We start from the raw sequence: 26,193 nt of genomic DNA, 5'->3' as shown, positions 1-26,193 counted from the left end.
AAAACCTTCATTGTAATTAAGCAACAACTCACAGCCTAATAAATGTCACATCACTGAAATTTGCGTTTTAGCCCCATCTCCTGCTGCCTTCAAATAAGATAGCAAAAACCTGCTGACAGATTTCATTTAAAGACCAAAGCCTACAAAATTTATAATAAAATTGTAGCGATTCATTAGTTAATTAATCATTATATATGCGAGCCACACTCTCCATGTAATATTTGTACACTAATTTCATTATAATTAGTGTAAGTTAGTTGACAATTACTCTATGAACGAGCAGAATACTAGCTCGTCGTCAAGAATTATTTTTAAGTTTGCTTAAAAATCATTTTGTAAACAGGACATGTGCTAGTGAGATTGAAATGCTACGTACACAGAGCTATTACAGATAATGTGATGCTCTCGGGTTGAAACGTGTAGCCAAATGATGGTTAAAAAATAATCGTCATCGGCTTGTGTAAACCCAAAGCCAAAGTCAGATTCAAAAAGTTTATTTTTTCTGAGAACAAAGAAATCAGAAGTTTAAATTCAAATTTCTGGATAGTTCTATCCAGCGGCATCATCTGGCTATAGGGACACACTACTACATTAGATGGTCGGCTTGCCCCCATAAATTGGCAGGTTCAGTCTACTTCAATCTATTTTGTTTGAGCAACAAGTTTTAGGAAGAGATGAATTGCAGAGACACAATAAAGTAACGGGAAATACACACCAAGTTTAACTGTCTGTATGATGTTACATTTCTTATTAGATGGTCATTTGTCATTACATTTAATGCCCACTGCTGACCCTATTTGAAAATATATATATTTTTTTAATTTAATTTTGGTGTTTTTTTTTAATTAAATATTCCTTATTTTGAGTATTTGTTAAAACATAATATGTAATACATCCGTAACAGAAAGCATTGGACATACCTGCGATGATGTTATCTAGCAAAGTTGTAGGCATACAGAAGATTCCAACCAGCAAATCACTGACCGCAAGATTCAAGATGAAGAGATTAGTAATAGTTCTCATATGCTTGTTACTGAGAACAATGAAGCACACCACTCCATTGCCCACCATGCATAAGATAAAGATGAGTAAGTATGAGATAATGAACACAGCCGCCACAGAGGGTCGATGAAGATAATAATCTACGTAAGTTATGTTTTCTTCTGTGTTAGCCTGTATCCTGTTGATGGCTTTCTTAGGAGTCCATAGTAAAGATACATTGATGTCCATTTTTTCATTCATGGTTATCCTTAAAGAGAAAGAGAAGAAAATGAGTTGTAAAGATAGTGTTTTAGGTATTCTATATATATCACAGAATTTCAGAATATTCAAAAACTCTACAATTTAATTTCCGTAAAGCAAAAAGATAATTAAAGGCATTGGCTGACATGTTCTGATTAGATGTCCTTGTCTTCTCTCAAATCTATCTAATCACTTGGTTTCTCTCAATTCACTAGCATTAAGAGAAGCCATGCAAATCGTATTCTTGCAGCCAAGTGACCACCAGCTCTCACTAGCAATATCAGTGAATCCTGGCAGCGTGCACACGGCACAATGTCAGGATTCAAAAGTCCACAGTCATGTATTGCGATTGCAAATATTGATGAGCGAGTGTGCTCGTTACTTGGGTTTTCCGAGCATGCTCCAATGATCTCTGAGTATTTTGGGCGTGATCGGAGACTTAGTTTGTATCACCGCAGCTGCATGATTTGCCGCTAACACTAATTGCAAACCTTTATGAAAAGAAAGGCATAAGCCCTTTAAAGATTCAATAAGTATACTATTCTGCGTGTTTTAAAAGGTCAGTTTGTTGCAAACTTCAAAGTACATACTATGCGAAAGGCTTTGACATTTTTTCTGATAAGGATTAAAGCTCCTTCCCTTTTTAACATAAGCAATGTCTATTTTTATCAGTTGCCCATGTTTTTGCTGTGATAATGACTCGGCTAATGGGATCATAAGTGTAATTTTACATGTGTTCAATTAGTGCTGTAAGACTAAGAGCCACCTAACACCTCCATGTGAAAACTGCATGTTCAGATGATTGCTATTTTCAAAGTTGACATAACTAGTTATGTTGTCTATGATGAATTTGTATGAAAATATATGTCATGCCGTAAATAACATAGCTGGCAATTTTCATGTCAATGCTGAGAACCACATGTTGTAAAAGCCTTTCGATGAGCATTTTTCAAGCAGCTCTTCTTTACATGGCTCAAAACGATCAAATCTAAATGAAATATACTAACCTCTATTGATCTATTGTAAAGAACCGTAGCTTCTAAAAAATGGTTTTCAATCTGGAAGTGGAAAGTGGGAGCTCGGCAATGATCCAGCCAACACCAGAAAAGTGGTGGACATTCATACTACATTCATACTTACCCAGTGGTCCTCCACAGCCACCCACACAGATGGACATACACTAGACCTCATCTTCACCCGCCTCTGTTCCTTATCTAATCTCGCAACCTCTCCCTTCCCCCTATCTGACCACCATCTACTCACCTTCTCATCCTTGTCCTCCTCACCTGCCCCCTATGTCCGGCCATTACCACATGCACGCAGAAACCTCGCACATCTAGACATTCACAGACTCTCAGACTCTCTCCTACCCCTGTCCTCCATATCTTCACTCCACAACACGGACAGCGCCACCGCGTTCTATAACTCCACTCTCACATCAGCCATAGACTCAGTCGCCCCTCTCATGCATGGCAAAGTGCGACGAACCAATAGGCAACCTTGGCATAACAACCTCACAAAAAAACTTAGACAAGCATCCAGGGTTGCAGAGCGACGTTGGAAGAAAACACGCCTGCCAGACGACTTCACTACTTTCAAACAAGCTACATTTGACTTCAAATTAGCCCTCACCTCCGCTAAACAGACCTATTTCACTAACCTTGTATCTTCACTATCCTACAACCCAAAACAACTGTTCAGCACATTTAACTCCCTCCTCCGCCCACCACTGCCACCCCCAACTCCCCTCATCTCCTCCGAGGACTTTGCCACCTACTTCAAAAGCAAGATCGACCAAACAAGGCAAACCCTAACTGTTCCACGTCCCCAACCACTCCATATACCAGACCTCTGCCCTTCCCTAATAACCTCCCTCTCCAACATCACTGAAGGAGAGCTTACTTGCCTCTTCTCCAAATCACACCTCACCACCTGTGCACTTGACCCCATCCCCTCCCACTTGCTCCCCAACCTCACTAACATGCTCATTCCAGCCCTAACACATCTCTTCAACCTATCGCTATCTTCTGGTACCTTCCCCTCTGCCTTCAAACATGCTACCATCACACCCATCCTCAAAAAAACTAACCTTGACCCAACTGCTATGCAAAGCTACCGCCCCATATCACTGCTCCCGTTTGCTTCAAAACTCCTTGAGCAGCATGTCCATGCTCAAATTTCCTCCCACCTCTCATCTAACTCTCTCCTTGACAACCTCCAATCTGGCTTCCGCCCCAACCACTCCACCGAAACTGCCCTGACAAAAATTACTAATGACTTACTCACAGCCAAAGCTAACAGACAGTTCTCCATCCTCCTCCTTCTTGACCTGTCCTCTGCTTTTGACACAGTCGATCACTGCCTACTGCTACAGATTCTTTCTTCCCTTGGCGTCAAAGACCTTGCCCTGTCCTGGATTGCCTCATACCTTTCCGACCACACATTTAGCGTTTCCTACTCCCACACTACCTCCTCATCCCGCCCTCTCTCTGTTGGAGTCCCTCAAGGCTCTGTCCTAGGGACCCTACTTTTTTCCATCTATACCTTTGGCCTAGGGCAACTCATAAAGTCCCATGGCTTCCAGTACCACCTGTATGCGGACGACACTCAGATCTACCTCTCTGGCTCAGATGTCGCCTCTCTTCTGTCCAGAATCCCGGAGTTTCTGTCAGCCATATCCTCCTTCTTCACCTCTCGCTTCCTAAAACTCAATGTAGACAAAACCGAACTCATCATCTTTCCCCCATCTCACGTATCCCCCCTACCTGATCTATCTATTATGGTAAATGGCATCACGTTCTCTCCCGCACCTGAAATCCGCTGCCTCGGGGTAACTCTCGACTCTGCCTTGTCCTTCAAACCGCACGTTCAAACTCTTGCCACCTCCTGTCGCCTCCAACTCAAAAATATTGCCAGAATCCGTCCCTTCCTCACCCCACAATCTACTATGACTCTTGTGCATGCCCTTATCATCTCCCGCCTCGACTACTGCAACACCCTCCTCTGTGGCCTCCCCGCTAACTCTCTTGCACCGCTCCAGTCTGTCCTCAACTCTGCTGCCCGCCTAATCCACCTCTCTCCTCGCTACTCCCCTGCTTCTCCCCTTTGCAAACCCCTCCACTGGCTCCCAATTCCCCAACGAATCCAGTTCAAACTACTAACACTGATCTACAAAGCCATCCACAACCTGTCCCCTCCCTATATCTCTGAACTAATCTCCCAATTCCTTCCCTCACGTAATCTCTGATCCTCCCAAGACCTCCTACTCTCCACCACACTTATTCGGTCCTCACACAACCGCCTCCAAGATTTCTCCCGAATATCCCCCATCCTCTGGAATTCCATGCCTCAACACGTCCGACTATCCACCACCCTCGGATCCTTCAGACGGAACCTGAAAACCCATCTCTTCAAGAAAGCCTACAGCCTGCAATAACCATTCTGCTGCCTCGCCATCGCCAGAGCAGCCGCCTCACCACCGCCAGAGCTGCTGCACCTCCGACCTTCTGTCTCTTCCCCACTATCCTTTAGAATGTAAGTCCGCAAGGACAGGGTCCTCTCCCCTCTGTACCAGTCGGTCACTGTAAACTTGTTTACTGTAAATGATATTTATAACCCTGTATGTAACCCCTTTCTCATGTACAGCACCATGGAATTAATGGTGCTATATAAATAAATAATAATAATAATAATACTACTATAAGTAAACTTTAGTTTTTCATTTTAGAACATGCATAAAATAAAAATAGGATGGACAACCCGTTGTGTTTTTCCCTTGTAATTTAATAATAGCCTTTTCGGCAAAGATTCAGCAGTTCTACACAAATTTGCCGTATTAACAATTTTATTTATTTATTTGTTTGTTTTTAAAGAAGGTATGTTCATTGTAAAAATGGAACAAAATCCCCATTGATTTGCTTTCTTTCAAACACTATTGATTTTTTTTTTTTTCAATTTACAAAAATACTTATACTTAATAGAATTTTCTCTGGTCTATTTTGCTAGTCTGACGACATTCTTCCCAGTGAATATTTTAATTACATTTGTGTGTACATATATATATATACTAGCTGAAGAGCCCGGCGTTGCCTGGGCATAGTAAATATCTGTGGTTAGTTATAGCACCTCACTTCTCTTATTTTCCCATCACGCCTCTCATTTTCCCCATCACATCTTTCATTTTCCCCCTCACATCTCTCATTTTCCCCCTCACTCCTCTTATTTTCCCCCTCACTCCTCTCATTCCCCCCTAACACTTGTCATTTCGACCTCACATCTGTCATTTTCCGATCACTCCACTATTTTCCCTCACTCCTCTCATTTTGCACTCACACCTTTTCATTTTCACCTCACACCTCTCATTTTCACCTCAGTATATACATGTTTGTCATCTCCCTTATATATAGTATACACCTGTATGTCATCTCCTGTATATAGTATATACCTGTATGTCATCTCCCCTGTATATAGTATATACCTGCTGTGTGTCATGTCCCCTGTATATAGTATATACCTGTATGTCATCTCCTCCTATATATAATATATACCTGTATGTAATCTCCTCCTGTATATAGTATATACCTGTGTGTCATCTCACCTATATATAGTATATACCTGTATGTCATCTCCTCCTATACATAGCATATACCTGTATGTCATCTCCTCCTGTATATACTATATACCTGTAGGTAATCTGCTCCTGTATATAGTATATACCTGTGTGTCATCTCCTCCTGTATATAGTATATACCTGTATGTCATCTCCTGCTGTATGTAGTATGTACCTGTATGTCATCTCCTCCTCTATATAGTATATACCTGTGTGTCATCTCCACCTGTATATAGTATATACCTGTGTGTCATCTCCCTTGTAAATAGTATATACATGTGTGTCCTCTCCTCCTGTATATAGTATATATCTGTGTGTCATCTCCTCCTGTATTAGACCTCGTTCACACGTTATTTGGTCAGTACTTTTACCTCAGTATTTGTAAGCTAAATTGGCAGCCTGATAAATCCCCAGCCAACAGTAAGCCCACCCCCTGGCAGTATATATTAGCTCACACATACACATAATAGACTGGTCATGTGACTGACAGCTGCTGGATTCCTATATGGTACATTTGTTGCTCTTGTAGTTTGCCTGCTTATTAATCAGATTTTTATTTTTGAAGGATAATACCAGACTTGTGTGTGTTTTAGGGCGAGTTTCGTGTGTCAAGTTGTGTGTGTTGAGTTGCGTGTGGCGACATGCATGTAGCGACTTTTGTGAGATGAGTTTTGTGTGGCGACATGCGTGTAGCAAGTTTTTGTGTGTCGAGTTGCATGTGACAGGTTAGTGTAGCAAGTTGTGTGCAGCAAGTTTTGCGCATGGTGAGTTTTGCGCGTGGCGAGTTTTATGTGTGGTGCCTTTTGAGTATGTGCAAGTTTTGTGTGAGGCAACTTTTGCATGTGTTGCAACTTTTGTGCATGTGGCAATTTTTCCGCGTGTGCAAGTTTTGCGTGTGGCGAGTTTTCCATGAGGTGAGTTTTGCACGTGTGGCGAGTTTTGCATGTGGAGAGTTTTGCGCGTGACGAGTTTTGAGCGGTGACTTTTGTGTTTCGACTTTTATGTGGCGAGGTTGGTGTATGTGTGGTGAAATGTGCGCTGAGGGTGGTATATGTGTTCGATTTTGTGTGTGTGTTCATATCCCCGTGGTGGTGTGGTGATTATCCCATGTCGGGGCCCCACCTTAGCAACTGTACAGTATATACTCTTTGGCGCCATCGCTCTCATTCTTTAAGTCCCCCTTGTTCACATCTGGCAGCTGTTAATTTGCCTCAACACTTTTCCATTCATTTTTTCTCCATTATGTAGATAGGGGCAAAATTGTTTGGTGAATTGGAAAGCACGGGGTTAAAGTTTCACCTCACAACATAGGTTTGACGCTCTCGGGGTCCAGACGTGTGACTGTGCAAAATTTTGTGCCTGTAGCTGCGACGCCTCCAACACTTTTCCTTTCACTTTTTCCCCATTATGTAGATAGGGGCAAAATTGTTTGGTGAATTGGAAAGCGCGGGGTTAAAATTTCTCCTCACAACATAGCCTATGACGCTCTCGGGGTCCAGACGTGTGACTGTGCAAAATTTTGTGGCTGTAGCTGCGACGGTTCAGATGCCAATCCCGGACATACATACATACATACACACACACATACACACATTCAGCTTTATATATTAGATATATATACACTCACCGGCCACTTTATTAGGTACACCATGCTAGTAACGGGTTGGACCCCCTTTTGCCTTCAGAACTGCCTCAATTCTTCGTGGCATAGATTCAACAAGGTGCTGGAAGCATTCCTCAGAGATTTTGGTCCATATTGACATGATGGCATCACACAGTTGCCGCAGATTTGTCGGCTGCACATCCCAAAGATGCTCCATACAAGGCAGGATGGATCCATGCTTTCATGTTGTTTACGCCAAATTCTGACCCTACCATCCGAATGTCGCAGCAGAAATCGAGACTCATCAGACCAAGCAACGTTTTTCCAATCTTCTACTGTCCAATTTCGATGAGCTTGTACAAATTGTAGCCTCAGTTTCCTGTTCTTAGCTGAAAGGAGTGGTACCCGGTGTGGTCTTCTACTGCTGTAGCCCATCTGCCTCAAAGTTCGATGCACTGTGCATTCAGAGATGCTCTTAGGCCTACCTTGGTTGTAACGGGTGGCGATTTGAGTCACTGTTGCCTTTCTATCAGCTCGAACCAGTCTGCCCATTCTCCTCTGACCTCTGGCATCAACAAGGCATTTCCGCCCACAGAACTGCCGCTCACTGGATTTTTTTTCTTTTTCGGACCATTCTCTGTAAACCCTAGAGATGGTTGTGCGTGAAAATCCCAGTAGATCAGCAGTTTCTGAAATACTCAGACCAGCCCTTCTGGCACCAACAACCATGCCACGTTCAAAGGCACTCAAATCACCTTTCTTCCCCATACTGATGCTCGGTTTGAACTGCAGGAGATTGTCTTGACCATGTCTACATGCCTAAATGCACTGAGTTGCCGCCATGTGATTGGCTGATTAGAAGTTAAGTGTTAACAAGAAGTTGGACAGGTGTACCTAATAAAGTGGGCAGTGAGTGTATATATATATATATATATATATATATATATATATATATATATATATATATTTAGAATTTGATTAGAACCCCGAAAATGTACTTTAACATAAATAAAGAAATCACTAGCAAGTAGTTTATTTCTAAACTTTATAATTATATAACTTCACTGCTTAGCTCTAACAGGAGAGATCAGGGAGAAATAAAGTATTTGATTTCTCCGCAAAATAAATTCAATCTATAATCGCACACAGCTTTTTAGTTACTAGCTAGTTGGTAACTCATTTTATGTTATTAAGTGAATTAAAAAAAAATAGAAATTAAAAAAAACCCAGAAAGGATGTCTACTGTATATAGGGAAGTACATTTATAGCAGCTGAACTGACACTGTATACTAAGCATAATGCCAGAAAAGTCAAAGAAATAGCTGCTTTAGAAATCAGACAGTAGTCTTTAGAACACAGAAAAATAAGTGACTATTGAATGTGACTAAGAGGTGACAGACATAATACTCCCTGCTTTCTGTTTTGATTCTGTATAATCCAGGACTTGGACATACAGAGCTGAACAGCAGCAGACAGTTGCACTTTTCATGACTATTTTTAAAGGAAATTATTCCCCTTTCAAGAACATCAACTAATAGACAGAGATGAGTGGATACAAAAAAAATAATATCTTGTACTGGAGTGTCTTGCAAGTCTATTCATTACACACCCAGGCAACTATTTTAAAAGAGCTGTGTACGATGTTCTCTTTGTCCTGTGGTGGTGGTGCTGAATAAAAAATGGACATCTATTGGATGCACTCACAGAGTACAGCTGATTATTTACATCACTCACCAATACAGATGATTGACTTTTTTAAATTTGAATTTAACATCTTCAACAAAATTTTCCCAAATGTTGCCAAGCATATAATTGCTAAGAAAAGGTGGTTAACACTCTCAGGTCTCCTAGAGCTGTACTGAACTTTTCTCTAACCCTGTGACCCCTCCACATATTTTGATGTATCCATACATACAGATTGGTAAGTCCAGGTCTGTACTTACAAACCATGGATATATGGATACTGTGACAAAACACTCCGGGATCGCCTTTGCTGGGGTCAAAGGTCACGTGGTTTGTGCATTAAACTCTGAGGCGACAGCAGGTTTCCAAGTAGACTGACCTCAGGTCAGGTTTATTAAAGTGAAAGCAAATACAGAAAACAAAACATAAAAATAAATCCTTGCCTGTCCGGCGCTAACTATACAAATACGTTCCTATCTAACAACTGGGGGGCTTCTCCCACCCAGCTAACATTACACAGGTCACGAGCACAGCTCTCACTCACGTTTGCCTCACACAGACAGGCATTCTGTGTGCCCCAGGCTGATACCTGAAACCTCCAGCTGGTCAGCCTTTATTCCTGCACTTATTAACCCCTCGGTATCCTGAAGATACTGAGCGGCCTAATTCACATAGGACAAATACCTGGGCGAGATATACCTGCCCCCGACTACCAGACCGACATGACTCTTACATATCCTCCCCCCCTGCTCAGACCACTCAGGTCGAGCAAGAACACTCTCGAAACAGTGTACTCGGGACAGGGCATCAGCGTTCCCCATCTGCACCCCGGGGTGGTGCTCCACCGTGAACGAGTAAGCCTGCAGAGCAAGGAACCACCGGGTTACCCGACTATTACGGTCCTTGTTGAGATGCATCCACTTGAGAGGGGCATGGTCCGTGACCAGCCTAAACTTCCTACCTGCCAGGTAATATTTGAGGGAGTCAAGAGCCCATTTGATGGCTAGGCACTCTTTTTCAATCACGGCATACCTCTGCTCATGTACATTCAGTTTCCGACTGAGGTAGAGGACCGGGTGTTCGACTCCGTCCCTTACCTGGGAAAGTACAGCTCCGATACCAGTATCAGAAGCATCCGTTTGCACCACAAACTCGCTGCTGAAATCAGGAGTCACTAGTACGGGCTGAGAGCACAAAGCCCGTTTCAGACTGTGGAAGACCTCTTCAGCCGCTGAGGTCCATTTTACCATGACGGAATCCCTCCCTTTGGTAAGATCCGTCAAGGGGGTAGCCATGGCCGCAAAGTTGGGTATGAACCGGCGATAATAGCCAGCAATGCCCAGGAAGGCTTGAACTTGTTTCTTGTTCACTGGTTGCGGCCAGCCCTGAATTGCCTGTATTTTGTCGATCTGGGGTTTAACCACTCCTCTGCCAATCACGTAGCCCAAGTATCGGGCTTCTTCAAGGCCGATGTGACATTTCTTAGGATTTGCCGTTAAGCCTGCGTCTCTCAGGTCATCAATCACCGCCTGTACCTTCCGGAGGTGAGCTTCCCAGTCCACGCTGTAAATTATGATGTCGTCTAGATAGGCAGAGGCGTACTGCCTGTGGGGCCTCAAGACTCGATCCATCAATCTCTGGAACGTTGCTGGGGCTCCGTGAAGTCCAAACGGCATGTAGATATACTGGAACAGCCCTTCCGGCGTAGCAAATGCCGTCTTCTCTCTGGCCGCCTCGGCCAGAAGGATCTGCCAGTACCCCTTTGTTAGATCCAGGGTCGTAATATTTCGGGCTTTACCCAGCCGATCGATCAACTCATCGACCCGGGGCATAGGGTAGGCATCAAATTTAGAAACCGCATTCAGTTTCCGAAAGTCATTGCAAAACCGTATAGAGCCATCCGGCTTAGTGTTATGATCCTAATGGCAGAGGATCTCAGGAGTACCAGCTAAGTCTGCAAACACAAAAAGCCAGCTCATAGGGAAGTGGTAACTTGACTGACCGTATACCTGATCCTAACACAAACAACTAGCAGCAGCCGGGGAACGTACCTACGTTGGTTCTAGACGTCTCGCGCCAGCCGGAGAACTAACTAACCCTTTCAGAGAAAATAAGACCTCTCTTGCCTCAAGAGAAAGGACCCCAAAGTTATAATACAAGCCCCCAACAAATAATAACGGTGAGGTAAGAAGAAATGACAAACGTAAGAATGAACTAGATTTAGCAAAGAGAGGCCCACTGACTAATAGCAGAAGATAGAAAGATGACTTATACGGTCAGCAAAAAACCCTACAAAATATCCACGCTGAATATCCAAGAACCCCCGCACCGACTAACGGTGTGGGGGGAGGATAACAGCCCCCCTTGAGCTTCCAGCAAAATCAGGAATCACATTTTAAACAAAGCTGGAACAAAATAAGGGAAATTCAAATGCACAAAAATAAGAAAGCAGGACTTAGCTTATCTTGCAAAATCAGGAGACCAGGAGACAGGAGAAAACAGACAAGGTCTGATAACAACGAATCCAGGCACAATACAGAGTATCCAGGAAGTTTATATAGGCACACCCAGACCAAACGAAGCAGGTGAGTGCCAACCAGGGGAAAGACACTCAAAGTGCCATACCGCTAATGACCACAAGAGGGAGCCAAGAACTATATTTCACAACAGTACCCCTCCTTTAAGGAGGGGTCACCGAACCCTCACCAAGACCACCAGGGCGATCAGGATGAGCAGCGTGAAAGGCACGAACCAAATCGGCCGCATGAACATCAGAGGCGACCACCCAGGAATTGTCCTCCTGACCATAGCCCTTCCATTTGACCAGATACTGAAGCCTCCGTCTAGAGAGACGAGAGTCCAAGATCTTCTCCACCACATACTCCAACTCGCCCTCAACCAACACCGGAGCAGGAGGCTCAACAGCAGGAACCATAGGCACCACGTACCGCCGTAACAAAGACCTATGGAACACATTGTGGATGGCAAACGACACCGGAAGATCCAAACGAAACGACACCGGATTAAGGACTTCCAAAATTTTATAAGGACCAATAAAGCGAGGCTTAAACTTAGGAGAGGAAACCTTCAGAGGGACATACCGAGAAGACAACCAAACCAAATCCCCAACACGAAGTCGGGGACCCACACCGCGGCGGCGGTTGGCAAAGCGCTGAGCCTTCTCCTGTGACAACTTCAAGTTGTCCACCACAAGATTCCAAATCCGCTGCAACCTATCCACCACGGAATCCACCCCAGGACAGTCAGAAGGTTCAACATGACCCGAGGAAAACCGCGGATGAAAACCAGAGTTGCAGAAAAATGGCGAAACCAAAGTAGCGGAACTTGCCCGATTATTAAGGGCAAACTCAGCCAGTGGCAAGAAAGTCACCCAATCATCCTGATCCGCAGAAACAAAACATCTCAAATAAGCCTCCAGCGTCTGATTAGTTCGCTCCGTTTGGCCATTAGTCTGAGGATGAAAGGCAGATGAAAATGACAAATCGATGCCCATCCTAGCACAAAAGGATCGCCAGAATCTGGACACAAACTGGGATCCTCTGTCAGACACGATATTCTCAGGAATGCCGTGCAAACGAACCACATTCTGAAAGAACAAAGGAACCAAATCGGAAGAGGAAGGCAACTTAGGCAAGGGCACCAAATGGACCATCTTGGAAAAACGATCACAGACCACCCAGATGACAGACATTCCTTGAGACACCGGAAGATCTGAAATGAAATCCATGGAAATGTGCATCCAAGGCCTCTTCGGGACGGGCAAGGGCAAAAGTAACCTGCTGGCACGAGAACAGCAAGGCTTAGCCCGAGCACAAATCCCACAGGACTGCACAAAAGATCGCACATCCCGCAACAGGGATGGCCACCAAAAGGACCTAGCCACCAAATCTCTGGTACCAAAAATCCCAGGATGCCCTGCCAACACTGAGGAATGAACCTCGGAAATAACTCTACTGGTCCATTTATCAGGAACAAACAGTCTGTCAGATAGGCAAGAGTCAGGTCAACCAGCCTGAAATCTCTGCAACACACGTCGCAAATCAGGAGAAATGGCCGACAAGATTACTCCCTCTTTAAGAATACCCGCTGGCTCTGCGACTCCAGGAGAGTCAGGCACAAAACTGCTAGAAAGAGCATCAGCCTTCACATTCTTTGAACCAGGCAGGTACGAGACCACAAAGTCAAAACGGGAGAAAAACAACGACCAACGAGCCTGTCTAGGATTCAGGCGTTTAGCGGACTCGAGGTACATCAGATTTTTATGATCAGTCAAGACCACCACACGATGCTTAGCTCCCTCGAGCCAATGACGCCACTCCTCAAATGCCCACTTCATAGCCAACAACTCCCGATTACCAACATCATAGTTCCGCTCAGCAAGCGAAAACTTCCAAGAAAAAAAAAGCACATGGTCTCATCACAGAGCAACCAGAGCCTTTCTGCGACAAAACAGCCCCTGCACCGATCTCAGAAGCGTCTACTTCAACCTGAAAGGGAAGTGAGACATCAGGCTGGTACAAAACAGGCGCCGAAGTAAACCGGTGCTTCAGCTCCTGGAAAGCCTCCACGGCCGCAGGAGCCCAATTAGCAACATCAGAACCTTTCTTGGTCATATCCGTCAAAGGTTTTACAATGCTAGAAAAATTAGCAATAAAACGACGGTAGAAATTAGCAAAACCCAAGAACTTCTGAAGACTCTTAACGGACGTGGGTTGAGTCCAATCATGAATAGCTCGGACCTTGACTGGGTCCATCTCCACAGTAGAAGGGGCGAAAATAAAACCCAAAAAGGAAACCTTCTGCACTCCAAAGAGACACTTTGAGCCCTTCACAAACAAAGCATTATCACGCAAAACCTGAAACACCATCCTGACCTGCTTTACATGAGAATCCCAATCATCAGAGAAAACCAGAATATCATCCAGATAAACAATCATAAATTTATCCAGATACTTCCTAAAAATGTCATGCATAAAGGACTGAAACACTGAGGGGGCATTAGAAAGCCCAAAAGGCATCACCAAGTACTCAAAATGACCTTCGGGCGTATTGAACGCAGTTTTCCATTCATCTCCCTGCTTAATGCGCACAAGGTTGTACGCACCGCGAAGATCTATCTTGGTGAACCACTTGGCACCCTTATTCCGGGCAAACAAGTCCGCCAATAGTGGCAAAGGATACTGAAATTTGACAGTGATTTTATTCAAAAGCCGATAGTCTATACACGGTCTCAAAGAGCCGTCTTTCTTGGCCACAAAAAAGAATCCCGCACCAAGAGGGGAAGAGGATGGACGAATATGTCCCTTCTCTAAAGACTCCTTAATATAAGCATGCATCGCGGCATGCTCAGGTACAGACAGATTAAATAGTCGTCCCTTAGGAAATTTACTACCAGGAATCAAATCTATAGCGCAGTCACAGTCCCTATGAGGAGGAAGGGCACTGGACCTGGACTCACTGAATACATCCTGATAGTCCAACAAATACTCAGGGACTTCAGAAGGAGTAGAAGAAGCAATAGACACCGACGAGGAATCGCAATGAATTCCCTGACAACCGCAACTTGACACGGACATAGCCTTCCAATCCAAAACTGGATTATGGGTCTGTAACCATGGCAGACCCAGAACGACCAAATCCTGCATTTTATGCAAAACAAGAAAACGAATCACCTCCCGATGTTCAGGAGACATGCACATGGTCACTTGTGTCCAATACTGCGGTTTATTCTCCGCCAATGGCGTAGCATCAATTCCTCTAAGAGGAATAGGATTTTCTAAAGGCTCTAGGACAAAACCACAGCGTTTCGCAAATGATAAATCCATAAGACTCAGGGCAGCACCTGAATCCACAAATGCCATAACAGGGTAGGAAGATATTGAGCAAATCAAAGTCACAGACAAAATGAACTTAGGCTGTAAATTACCAATGGCGACAGGACTAACAACCTTTGATGGCCGTTTAGAGCATGCCGAGATAACATGTGTAGAATCACCACAGTAAAAACACAACCCATTCTGACGCCTATGATTTTGCCGTTCGGTTCTAGTCAGGATTCTATCACATTGCATTGAGTCAGGTGTCCGTTCAGACAACACAGCCAGAGGATTAGCAGTTTTGCGCTCCCGCAAACGCCGATCAACCTGGATGGCCAGAGCCATAGAATCATTCAGACTTGTAGGAATGGGAAAACCCACCATCACATTCTTAATGGCTTCAGAAAGGCCATTTCTGAAATTTGCGGCCAGAGCACACTCATTCCATTGAGTAAGCACGGACCATTTCCGAAATTTTTGGCAGTACACCTCAGCTTCATCCTGGCCCTGAGAGATAGCCAGCAATGCTTTTTCTGCCTGTATTTCAAGATTGGGCTCCTCATAAAGCAATCCGAGCGCCAGAAAAAACGCATCAATATTTTCCAATGCCGGATCTCCTGGCGCCAATGAGAAAGCCCAATCCTGAGGGTCGCCACGCAAGAAGGAGATAACAATTTTAACTTGTTGAGCTGAGTCTCCAGACGAACGAGGTCTCAAAGATAGAAACAATTTACAATTATTCCTAAAATTCCCAAATTTAAATCGATCTCCAGAGAACAGCTCAGGAATAGGTATCTTAGGTTCTGACATAGGACTGCTAATAACAAAATCCTGAATGCCCTGCACACGTGCAGCAAGCTGATCCACACTAGTAATCAGAGTCTGAACATTCATGTCTGCAGCAGAGCTTCAAGCCACTCAGAGATAAAGGGGAGGAAGAAAAAAAAACAAAAACTCAGACTTCTTTTCTTATATTCCCACTTCAGCAATGCACTTTTTAGGCCTGGATTACTGTTATGATCCTAATGGCAGAGGATCTCAGGAGTACCAGCTAAGTCTGCAAACACAAAAAGCCAGCTCATAGGGAAGTGGTAACTTGACTGACCGTATACCTGATCCTAACACAAACAACTAGCAGCAGCCGGGGAACGTACCTACGTTGGTTCTAGACGTCTCGCGCCAGCCGGAGAACTAACTAACCCTTTCAGAGAAAATAAGACCTCTCTTGCCTCAAGAGAAAGGACCCCAAAGTTATAATACAAGCCCCCAACAAATAATAACGGTGAGGTAAGAAGAAATGACAAACGTAAGAATGAACTAGATTTAGCAAAGAGAGGCCCACTGACTAATAGCAGAAGATAGAAAGATGACTTATACGGTCAGCAAAAAACCCTACAAAATATCCACGCTGAATATCCAAGAACCCCCGCACCGACTAACGGTGTGGGGGGAGGATAACAGCCCCCCTTGAGCTTCCAGCAAAATCAGGAATCACATTTTAAACAAAGCTGGAACAAAATAAGGGAAATTCAAATGCACAAAAATAAGAAAGCAGGACTTAGCTTATCTTGCAAAATCAGGAGACCAGGAGACAGGAGAAAACAGACAAGGTCTGATAACAACGAATCCAGGCACAATACAGAGTATCCAGGAAGTTTATATAGGCACACCCAGACCAAACGAAGCAGGTGAGTGCCAACCAGGGGAAAGACACTCAAAGTGCCATACCGCTAATGACCACAAGAGGGAGCCAAGAACTATAGTTCACAACAGCTTAGGTATCAACACGATTGGACTGGACCAGGCGCTGTGCGACTCTTCAATGACTCCTAAGTCCAACATGGCCTTCACCTCCCGGGAGACGGCTTCACGGCGTGCTTCCGGAATCCGGTATGGCTTCACATGAACTGTGACACCAGGCTCTGTGACAATCTCATGTTTCACTAGCCTAGTCTGGCCAGGTTTTTCCGAGAAAAACTGTTGGTTCGGTAACAAAAACTGCTTAACCTCAGATTTTTGTAGTTCAGAGAGAGTCTCGGCAATCTGCACCTCCAGTATGGTAGGTGAGCAAACCGGATGGGGCAGATCCGCTGTTATGGCAGCACGGTCTTTCCAGGGTTTTATCAGATTCACATGATAAATCTGCTCTGGTTTTCTCTTACCAGGCTGGTGCACTTTATAGTTCACTTCTCCAACTCGTTCCATGACCTCAAAGGGGCCCTGCCATTTTGCCAGAAATTTACTATCCACCGTAGGGATTAGGACCAACACCCTATCCCCGGGTGCAAAAGTACGGACCTTGGCGCCTCTATCATAACTTTGCCTCTGGGCTCCCTGGGCCTGTAACATATGTTCCCTAACAAGGGGCATGACAGCAGCAATCCGGTCCTGCATTTGCGTTACATGGTCTATCACCGCTTTAAAGGAAGTGACTTGACCTTCCCAGGTTTCTTTTGCGACGTCCAACAGTCCACGGGGACGACCGGCATATAATAGCTCGAAAGGCGAGAATCCTGTGGAAGACTGGGGAACTTCCCTAATGGCAAACAGCAAATAGGGTAACAAGTAATCCCAGTTCTTCCTATCTTTGTCTATCGCCTTCCGGAGCATCTGTTTTAAGGTTTTATTGAACCGCTCAACCAGGCCATCTGTTTGAGGGTGATAGACAGACATACTCAACTGGTCTATTTGTAAGAGCCTGCAGAGCTCCTTCATCACCCTTGACATAAAGGGAGTCCCCTGGTCGGTGAGTATCTGTTTTGGAATTCCCACCCGACTAAACACTTGTACCAACTCTTTGGCGATCATTTTGGTAGCAGTGTTATGCAAAGGGATGGCTTCGGGATAACGAGTGGCATAGTCCATGATGACGAGGATATGTTGATGCCCACGTGCAGACCGGGGAAGGGGCCCAACCAAATCCATCCCAATTCTCTCAAACGGGACCCCAATAATAGGGAGGGGTACCAAAGGGCTACAGAACCGAGGTTTAGGTGCCGAGATTTGGCACTCTGGACAGGACTCACAATAGTTACGCACATCATTGTGTATTCCGGGCCACACAAAACAATGCAATATCCTTTCTGTGGTTTTTTGTACCCCCAGATTTCCCCCCATTATATGTCCGTGGGCCAGGTCCAGTACCTTCCGCCGATAAGGTTTGGGTACCACTAACTGTTGCACAGTGTCTTCCCCTTTTTTCTCTACCTGGTAGAGTAAATCATTCTCAAGAACCATGTACGGGTACGCTAGCCTAGTATCAGGTTCTACGGGTACGCTATCTATCACTTTTACATTTTTCCTAGCCTGAGTCAGGGTAGGATCTTTCATTTGTTCGCTGTGGAAGTCATCCAACTGAACTCCCAAATCGGGTAGGCAGGGTGCTGGATGGCTGTCTGCCTCCGCCTCTCGCTGAGTTTCCTCAGTTTCCTCAGTTTCCCCCGCCATAACTGAGAAGGGGAACTGAAGGTTAGATTCAATAACCTCCCCAGCAACCTCTTCCTGTGGGGTCTCGTCTAGGAACTCGGGACCTCCAGATGGCATGGGGGAAGATTCACGGTTACAGCTACCATGAAGGAGCAACTGATTCTCCCACAACTGCCAGAAATGAGGAAAATCCCTCCCCAGGATTATATCATGTAACAATGCGGGAACGAGTCCCACTTTGTGTTGCACAGACCCATAGGGAGTGGAGATACATATGACCGCTGTAGGATATGAGCAGGTGTCACCATGCACACACGTTACAGAAAATTTATCAGACGGACCAGATGGAAGTGCCACCAGACTGGCTTTCACCAGAGTCACCACACTTCCAGAGTCTAGCAATGCCACAACATTTTTCCCATCTACAGACAATTCACGCAGGTGTTTCGCTGTATCATTTTGACCCGCATTCACACTTACTAGGCGTGTAACCAAAGACATGCGTTTCTTAGAGTCCGTAACGTCACACTGCATGGGTTCAGTGGTAACAGGACAGTTCCCAGAAACAAGGCCCTTCTCATGGCAACGGAAACACCTAACAGGCCCCCTATTGAAACCAGAGTCCGACACCCTTGATCTCGGGGTGCGAGCAGTCCCGTGTTCCTCCCCCACAGTTTTTGGCAATTTTCCTTCCCCCGCAGTCCCTGGAACAGTCTTACCGGTTCCAGGAGGAGGAGGTACAGTGCGGGTAGTAGCAGTATCATCAGGAAGTCCTTCCGCCACGGAATAACGCTCCACCAAGTCCACCAATTGATCCGCTGTCGTGGGATTTCCTTGGCTCACCCACTTTTTCAGCGCCGGTGGTAGTACTCTCAGGTACTTGTCCAGAACGATCTGCTGGATTATCTCCGGAGTAGTGTTGAGCATTCCGATACCGCAAGTATCGGGTATAGGCCGATACTTGCGGGTATCGGAATTCCGATACCGAGATCCGATACTTTTGTGGTATCGGGTATCGGTATCGAAACAACATTAATGTAATAATGTGTAAAAGAAAGAATTAAAATAAAAAATATTGCTATACTCACCTCTCCGACGCAGCCTGGACCTCACCGAGGGAACCGGCAGCGTTCTTTGCTTAAAATTCGCGTGTTTACTTTCTTCCGTGAAGTCCCGGCTTGAGATTGGTCGCGTGCCGCCCATGTGGCCGCAACGCGACCAATCACAGCAAGCCGTGACGTAATTTCAGGTCCTTCAGGATTTTAAAATTACGTTCTGGCTTGTGATTGGTCGTGTCGCGGTCACATGGGCGACACGACCAATCACAAGCCGTGACGTCACGGGAGGCAGGACACGCGCACATTTTAAAATGCGCGCGTGTCCTGCCTCCCGTGACATCACGGCTTGTGATTGGTCGCGTCGCCCATGTGACCGCGACGTGACCAATCACAAGCCAGAACGTAATTTTAAAATCCTGAAGGACCTGAAATTACGTCACGGCTTGCTGTGGTTGGTCGCGTCGCGGCCACATGGGCGGCACGCGACCAATCACAAGCCGGGACTTCACGGGAGGAAGTAAACGCGCAAATTTTAAGCAAAGAATGCTGCCGGTTCCCTCGGTGAGGTCCAGGCTGCGTCGGAGAGGTGAGTATAGCAATATTTTTTATTTTAATTCTTTCTTTTTCACATTAATATGGATCCCAGGGCCTGAAGGAGAGTTTCCTCTCCTTCAGACCCTGGGAACCATCAGGGATACCGTCCGATACTTGAGTCCCATTGACTTGTATTGGTATCGGGTATCGGTATCGGATTGGATCCGATACTTTGCCGGTATCGGCCGATACTTTCCGATACCGATACTTTCAAGTATCGGACGGTATCGCTCAACACTACTCCGGAGTTGTCAGTACCTCGGGTTGCAGCCATTTCTTTATCAAGTAGATCAGGTCGAACATCTGCAATCGCGGCGGTTTATCTGGCTGATAGGTCCACTGATGTACCCTCTGTGCACGGACAGCCGTCGTCACACCCAGCCGGGCCAGGACCTCAGCTTTCAGCCTCTCAAAGTCCTGAGCGACTTCTGGGTCCAAGTCATGGTAAGCTTTTTGGGCCTCACCGGAGAGAAATGGAGCAATTAGATCGGCCCATCGTTCCTTCGGCCACTTCTCTCTCAACGCTGTCCGCTCAAACGTTGTCAGGTACGCCTCAACGTCATCTTCTGCGGTCAGCTTTTGCCAGTACCGACTCACATGGATTCTCCTGGACTCTGCTTCCGGGTTAGCCTCAGGCATGCTCACCAAGCGCTGCGCCACCTGTTGGAGAAGCTGGTGGTCTGCAGTCGTCATGTCCACCAACTCCTTCAGCTGTGCGGCCATCAAGCGGTTAGCTTCCTGCTGTACGGCAGCGGACTGTACTAGGGCTTTCACCACGTCTTCCATACTGTCGCCTGTGCCACGGAGTGCCCGCGTTCTCCACCACAATGTGACAAAACACTCCGGGATCGCCTTTGCTGGGGTCAAAGGTCACGTGGTTTGTGCATTAAACTCTGAGGCGACAGCAGGTTTCCAAGTAGACTGACCTCAGGTCAAGTTTATTAAAGTGAAAGCAAATACAGAAAACAAAACATAAAAATAAATCCTTGCCTGTCCGGCGCTAACTATACAAATACGTTCCTATCTAACAACTGGGGGGCTTCTCCCACCCAGCTAACATTACACAGGTCATGAGCACAGCTCTCACTCACGTTTGCCTCACACAGACAGGCATTCTGTGTGCCCCAGGCTGACACCTGAAACCTCCAGCTGGTCAGCCTTTATTCCTGCACTTATTAACCCCTCAGTATCCTGAAGATACTGAGCGGCCTAATTCACATAGGACAAATACCTGGGCGAGATATACCTGCCCCCGACTACCAGACCGACATGACTCTTACAATACATCATGGCAATTTTGTGCTCGCAAGAGCTGTGATCGTGCTATTGCTGCTGTGATTGATATCGATCATGGTGCTTAGAAGGCAAGCAGAGGGAAAGAGCACCCTCTGCGCTTCGATTGATGCCCGGGTGACCAGGCTCTACCAAGTTAGTTACAGGTTCTTCCCACAAAATTAGAATATCATCAAATATTTAATTTATTTAAGTTCTTCAATGCAAAAAGTGAAACTCATATTATATAGAGTCATTACAAACAGAGTGATCTATTTCAAATGTTTATCTTTGTTAATATTGATGATTATGGCTTACAGCCAACGAAAACCCAAAAATCAGTATCTCAGTAAATTAGAATAATAAGACATCCTAAGTGTTTAAAAAGGTCTCTTAGTCATTTTCAGTAGGCTCCACAATCATGGTGAAGACTGCTGACTTGACAGATGTCTTGAAGGCAGTCATTGACACACTCCACAAGAAGAATAAGCCACAAAAGGTCAATGCTAAAGAAGCTGGCTGTTCAGAGAGTGCTATATCCAAGCATATTAATGGAAAGTTGAGTGGAAGGAAAAAGTGTGGTAGACACGGTGCACAAGCAACCAGGATAACCGCAGCCTTGAAAGGATTGTTAAGAAAAGGCCACTCAAAAATTTTGGCGAGATAAACAAGGAGTGGACTGCTGCCAGAGTCATTGCTTCAAGAGCCACCACACACAGACGTATCCAGGACATGGGTTACAAGTGTTGCATTCCTTGTGTCAAGCCATTCATTACCAATAGACAATGCCAGAAACATTTAACCTGGGCCAAGGAGAAAAATACCTGGACTGTTGCTCAGTGGTCCAAGGTGTTGTTTCAAGATGAAAGTAAATTTTGCATTTCAATTGGAAATCAAGGTCCCAGAGTGGAGGAAGAGTGGAGAGGCACACAATCCAAGCTGCTTGAGGTCTAGTGTGAAGTTTTCACAATCAGTGATGGTTTTGGGAGCCATGCCATCTGGTGGTGTAGGCACACTGTGTTTTATCAAGCCCAAAGTCAGTGCAGCCATCTACTAGGAAATATTAGAGCAATTCATGCTTCCCTCTTCTGACAAGCTTTTCGGAGATCAAAGTTTCATTCTCCAGCAGGACAAAAGTACCAATACCTGATTTAAAAACAACAGTATCACTCACCTTAACCCCATAGAGAACCTATGGGTATTGGCTTTATATAATATATGAGTTTCACTTTTTGTATTGAAGAACTGAAATAAACTAACTTTTTGATGATATTCTAATTTTGTGAGAAGCACCGGTAGATCATGCCATTTGTTTCTTTTATTTATTAGCTAAATACAAGTACAATAAAATACACATGCACTGCACTAGTTATTTCACTAACATATTTATTACTATAGACAGGTACCAGCTGGGGAATACTCTCATCAGCGTCACCTACTCTAACTGCAATCCGTGAGACCAGGCATACGCTGGTGAGAGTAGAACTCATCAGCTGATGCCTGACTGGTTGTAGCCTCTTCACTGCCTTCACACTTGCTGGTTCACACTATTTCATCTGTGTGACAGCGAGGGAACTACAGCGCTGTGACTGGCAGTAATATGTAAGGTTACCACCGATCACAGCAGGAGTTTCTCCCGCCGTCACACAGATGACAGAGTGGGAAAACAGAGTTGTGTGGGTCTTAATGGGGTTTAGGTTCGGGTTGGAGTTTGGGTGCCATTCTGGTACCTGAACCAAACTTTTTTAAAAGTTCGGTTGAAACAAACAGACCAGGACAACCACGCGGCCGCACATCTGTAGTCATCAGTTAGCCTTTTGTGTGCCCAAGAAACATGTCACCCATTTGTTTTTAAACTGAACTCCCGCACCATACTCAATGCCAAAATGCCATGACTGTACTGTTTTTTTGCAAAAGAATTACGTGCACTCAGCCTCAATAAAATATATCTAGCATATAAGCATTATTTATTTAATAAAGCCATCTCTGCTTTATACTTTCATGTAGCAGAGACTGTGGTGCACTCCACCATTGACAGCAGCAATTACAGGCAGGGTCTTTTTAGTCTTTTATGTTCTTTGAGTCAATGTTTTCATGTCCGTGGTCTATGAATGAAGACACACCTGTTGTTGCTGATGGTGATACCTCCACATGCTTATGCATTCTCTCTACATCCTTCTCAATAGACAACTTCCCGTCACCACCTGCATTATAGCAAATCTTTAGGGCAAATGTTCCACAAGATGATTTCGTCAACTACGATTGAGCTACCAATAAATGACAATGCCAGAAACATCATGGTTGCTTTTCAGTTATGCAAAATAACACATATTTGCTGCATGGCCTTCAATTTGATCATGCAACTTTTTCTTTACAGTTATACCCAGTAGAGCAAAGTGGTGCTCATTGCTTGAAGAATTTGCCATCAGTAGACAAAGATCCAACAAAGACTAGAGAAATAGCAACTTCTGAAATTGCTGCCCTATATCTTTTAGCGCCCCATGATGCATCTCATTGCTTGGGGATGTGCCTAACCTGGCTGTTTCTCAATCTCTTATTAATGCACATATGCCTATTTTGGATCTTCTTTTGGAGCCTGGTGGTTAAGATAGTTCAACAGTATAGGCATTTAATTGCAGGGCTGTCCAAGGAATATATTTTTTAACTTAGCTAAGTATGCAATTGCTTTCAGGCAAATCAGAGGAAGTAAACAATCTCACATTCACCAAAACTAAAGATGAATGTGAGATTGTTTATGTCCTCTGATTTTTCTGAAAGTTCTTGGTTGGACCTGATCGGTGTCAGCATCATCATCGTCTACCTCCTGTTCGACTTGCAATGCTCATCCCCTTTATTTAGACAAAAATTATTATGCTTTAACATCTGCTATATTCTTTTTTTCACCTCTGTTTGGTCTAAACATTACTATTTTATAAGTATAAAACTGGAAAGACACACAACAATAAGACATTTTTTTCCCAAAACAACATTTTTGGCTTTGATTACTCAAATCTGCAACACATCCCAGCTTTTTAATAATTTTAAATGATGATTTTTTTTTTTAGGAGCATCATCTGGGGTAAATTACCCTAGCAGGACAATATGCAGGATTTATTTTGTTAGAGTCAGGTGGGCCACGGCCCCTCTGCCCATGACTGGGGACATAAAACGCTCTGGTATTCTTCCTTACACTCCCTGTATTCACTATGAAACACATACATCAGGCAGCTTATAACAGAGACATGGATACTGCTCGATGCTGTGAGATGCATCTTCAAGAGATAGTGAAATAAACAGTTTTCTTCAAAGGCATAATTTCTTCAAGGGTTTCAAGGTCAACAGAATTAAATTTATATTATTTATGGCTAAGTCTTCCGGTGGTGGAGTTTGTATTGCCGGTTCTTCATCTACAACATCAAAATTCTCTAATACAGATTCTTGATTCAGGAGTGTCATTTGTTAGCACTAAGTCATATGATGGGAGAGGCTACTCAGTCATGGAATAGAACCATGATTCTCTGTTTCCAGTGAACTGGACGCCATTTTAATTCTAGATAGTACCATACAAAGTTGATAAAACATGTAGACTCAATGTCATTGCCACAGGAATAGATGGCCGTCATCAAGTTCGGGACACTGTACATTGTTTCTAAAATTAGGTTTGGTAAAAATCACAATGCTGGGCAGGTGGATTCTTATTTGGCCTCATGTAAGAAATTTAAGCCATTATTATGGACTTACATGAATAGACAGAATAGTGTTCTGATCCAAAAAGATTAAGTGGGATCATTATTGGACATTATTTTTTATTTTCAAATGACTGAAAAGTATGTCTGTGCAGATTCTCTAGATCATTCTATTCTCTATGCATGAGCCGGATGTCTTCTATACAATGTAAACTATGGTGCCTTACTCTTACGCTCCGTAGGCTTACACTATAAAAGCTACTTCCAGGATACACAGAGTGCAGTGTGACCCAGAGATTCTGTAAAGTCCTGATGTCTCTACAAAGAGGTCCAGAACTGTGCTGGATACTGGAAAAGAAGTGGTAGGTGAGTATATTAACACACTGGCACTACAGTGCATATATATATATATATATATATATATATATATAAACACACACACACATTTTTAGGGAGGAAAAAAGTTCATGGGAGGAGTTCTTTGAACAGGTAGTTAGTTCCAACTACCACTTATTACAAAGGTTGTGTTTTAAGAGCTTTGAAGGGGTTTAATATAGTACTAAGAGACCTCAAGGTTGTACACATGTCTTTTCTAGACAATCAGAGGCTTTTTCATATTGAGATTCACTGCCAATCAAATTTTGGGGAAAAATTTGTCGAACCTGGTGAATTTGAATTTCAAAATATTTGATCATCTCTAATCTAGCGATCTGTTTATCTATTCCATAGCTATCTATCCAGACCATCATCTATCTATCTTTCTATCCATCCATCTAACTATCTATGAATCTGTCATATCTGTTAGTCATGTATTGTCTACCTTTGAAAACTGTGTTTAAATAATATTCCTTATAATATCAAGGAATTTGGAAGTGACATTTTAATATATATATATAATATTTTATTATAAATACAAAAATAATAATAACAACAATTTTAATCATATAAATTAATAAATATTGCACCTCTTGAGTTTTTTTGGTGCTCGGATAGGTTTCCACCCCCTAATTATCAATATTATAATACCATCACACAGTATTAAATTGAGTCATCCAATTTTGCTGTGTAAGGCTGGTTTCACATTTGCGTTTTTTGCCGCTGCGTTTTAGCGCCTTGAGCCTGGGAACTTTTTCCCACGCTTGACGTCATATGAGGACATCCAGCAGAGGACGCATCACCGCGA

General features: G+C 44.1%; 1 protein-coding gene across 1 annotated transcript in view; it reads right to left on the bottom strand.

Annotated features, from left to right (window-relative positions):
• Positions 1-26,193, bottom strand: part of NPFFR2 (neuropeptide FF receptor 2) — a 336,556-nt gene that overhangs the window by 95,250 nt on the left and 215,113 nt on the right. Inside the window, exon 2 of the mRNA XM_077262329.1 lies at positions 921-1,249. Coding sequence (XP_077118444.1) covers positions 921-1,242 — 322 coding nt within the window. The 5' untranslated portion in view covers positions 1,243-1,249. The remainder of the gene's footprint in view (positions 1-920; positions 1,250-26,193) is intronic.

Source organism: Ranitomeya variabilis, chromosome 1 (assembly GCF_051348905.1).
Source record: "Ranitomeya variabilis isolate aRanVar5 chromosome 1, aRanVar5.hap1, whole genome shotgun sequence".
Classification (NCBI taxonomy): Eukaryota; Metazoa; Chordata; class Amphibia; order Anura; family Dendrobatidae; genus Ranitomeya; species Ranitomeya variabilis.
Note: the sequence above shows the minus strand (reverse complement) of the source record. Positions and strands in the feature narration are given on the sequence as shown.